This window comes from Pteropus vampyrus, unplaced genomic scaffold, assembly GCF_000151845.1.
Source record: "Pteropus vampyrus isolate Shadow unplaced genomic scaffold, Pvam_2.0 Scaffold292, whole genome shotgun sequence".
Classification (NCBI taxonomy): Eukaryota; Metazoa; Chordata; class Mammalia; order Chiroptera; family Pteropodidae; genus Pteropus; species Pteropus vampyrus.
Window position 1 is genome coordinate 680,457 of NW_011889073.1, and position 2,427 is coordinate 682,883.

Here is a 2,427-nt window from a genome sequence, read left to right on the forward strand (position 1 = left end):
AGGCATAACTCCCAGTGAGCCTTGGAAAAGCCACCCAGAGGCCAGCTCTCTGTGGATTACCTGTCTCAAGCCCACCACAGGCTTCGACCATAGGAGAGAAAGTTCTGGAGTCATCTGTGCCTGCCTGGATCTCAGGGAACTGTTTCCTCAGTACTGGACCTTTCTGAACTATTCCCAAGTACAAACCACACCTAGTCCTGGAGGCGGGGGCTGAGCCATCCTAACAGGCTCTCCAGATCTCCTGGCAGCACCATTCCAGACTCTCACAGCCTTAGGGCGTCCCAGAAGCAGCTGCTGAGCCTCCTCAGGGATCGGAGCTGTGTGCCCCCGGCCAGGCAGACACACTCATGGAAGTTGGGAGGGAACACCAGAGGACTTGTGTGAGCTTCGTCTGCATATTTGCATTTGAGGGCCCAATTCTGGTCCCAGGAAAGTGCACAGAGGCACAGGCACAACATTTTGGATACTGTTCCAGAGAACCCAGAGGGAAAGCTCAGGACAGCGTGCTGTTGGCATAAGGATAGACAAAGGGATCCGTGGAGCAGAATAGAGAACCCAGAAAAAGACTCACAGTTTTTATAACAAAGACACCAAAGGCAATGGAGAAATAACTGTCTTTTTTTTTTTTTTTAAACAAATGGTGCTGGAATAACTGGGTATCCATGTGGGGGAAAAAAATGAACCTGAAAATCTACCATATGACATTCACAGAAATTAATGAGCTGGATCAAGACCTATAGGTAAAAGCTAAACTTTCATAATGCTTCTAGAAGAAAACATGGGAGAATATGTTCGTGACTTCTAAGTAGCCAAGACAGAGATAGAACCATAAAAATGTGATAAATTAAACTTCATCAGAACGAAAACCTTCTCATCCAGAGACATCATTATTTATTCTCAATTACTCCCTGTATATATAAAAATGTTTGCAATAAGATGTAAAAAAGAACCACCACCATCAAAGCAGAGTGAGGTTTTCCCGGGTCCCAATCTAAGTAAACTATTTAACCTCCAAGCTCTGCCGTCACGCTCCGGTTCCTCCTGCCAGACAGCACTCACCACCGCTCGTGCTGATGGATCCAACCCAACAACCAAGTCGACCAGCCCTGACGACAACCACACCTCCTGTGTCAAGGATACAAGAGAAGACTCACCTGTCTCAAGCCTCCTGAGAATAAAGTGCTGGGCTTTACACGGGGTGGGAGATCTTCCTGCTTCAAAACAGGGAGGGTGAGGCGTTTTGGACTCTCTTGACTGAGAGGCTTCAGGATGTCTGGTGCGCTAACCTTCTGGAAATGGAAACAGAAAATTCATAAGATAGTCCGCATCCCAGTCCGATTTTGCTCAAATGTGGTGGCTTCAGCTAGCACAGCCCGCATCTATTCCCCAGTGGCACTCATATGCAAACTTCCAGGCACGAATTCGGTCGGGTCAATGCATACACACACACCGGCGGGGCCCCAAGGCAGCAGCGTCAAGCCGTGGGATATTTACGCACAGTGATGCGTGGGTTACTTATGGCTTAGTGAAAGTCTTAAAGGAATGGAAGTCTATATTTTGCCTTAACAATAATCCTGGCATTTAATCACATGAAATATGGCGTTCATCTAATAGGCAGAGTTTTAGCTCTAATGTGCTCATAAAAAAGAGAAAAATCAAAACGTATCTCCAAATCTTATAAAAATATTTTTTATAAGAAGCGAGTGTTTCTACGACGTATAGAGCTGGGCTTTCTAACACAGCAACAGCTAGTCACATGTGGCTACTTAAATTCGAGTTCCAAATAATTGAAATAAAATAAAAGTAATCAATTCATCTCCTTGCTTACACTAGACACCCTTTCAGTGCTCAGTAGCCACATGTGGCCATGGCTAGAAAGTTCTATCGGACAGTGCTCGTATCTCTTCCTAGCTGAAAATACAAAGTTTCTGAATCAAGACTTTTTCTTTTTTTTTTTTTTTTTTTGGATACCGGTTTGGAAGTAGAACTTGGAAATACAACAGTTGCACCACCGTCATCATTTTCAAGAATAAAAAACTAAGCGGGAATTTTAGGGAACAGATGAAAATAATGATTACCTCCCAATTCTTGTTTTTGCCCTCAACCCCCAGAATGCGGACTCATTCCCATCAAACATGTGTCAAGCAACACTCTATCCACTCTAAGTGCTGGGGGAGGAGAGAGGGGGTGGAGAGCGGGGAGAATACGCACAGTCTGTTCTCCAAGGTGCCCTGTTGGTGGGAAATGGACACGCGATTAAAATGGAGGCACGAGCCAAGGCTGTGGGAATGAAGAAGAGGGGGCCTCCGGGGTGGTCTGCAGTGGGAGTGTAACCTGGGCGAGGTATTAAAGGCTGGCTGAGGAAAGATCCAAAGGTAAGGCACCTGAGCGGGATGGCTGCCATGGCGGTCAAGTTCGCAGCATGCT

General features: G+C 46.0%; 1 protein-coding gene across 2 annotated transcripts in view; it reads right to left on the reverse strand.

Moving 5' to 3' along the window:
- Positions 1–2,427, reverse strand: part of SYTL3 (synaptotagmin like 3) — an 83,892-nt gene that overhangs the window by 21,673 nt on the left and 59,792 nt on the right. For both annotated transcript variants that reach the window (XM_011376302.2, XM_023521108.1), the window contains one exon: positions 1,155–1,289. In XM_011376302.2, the coding sequence (XP_011374604.1) occupies positions 1,155–1,289 (135 nt within the window). The remainder of the gene's footprint in view (positions 1–1,154; positions 1,290–2,427) is intronic.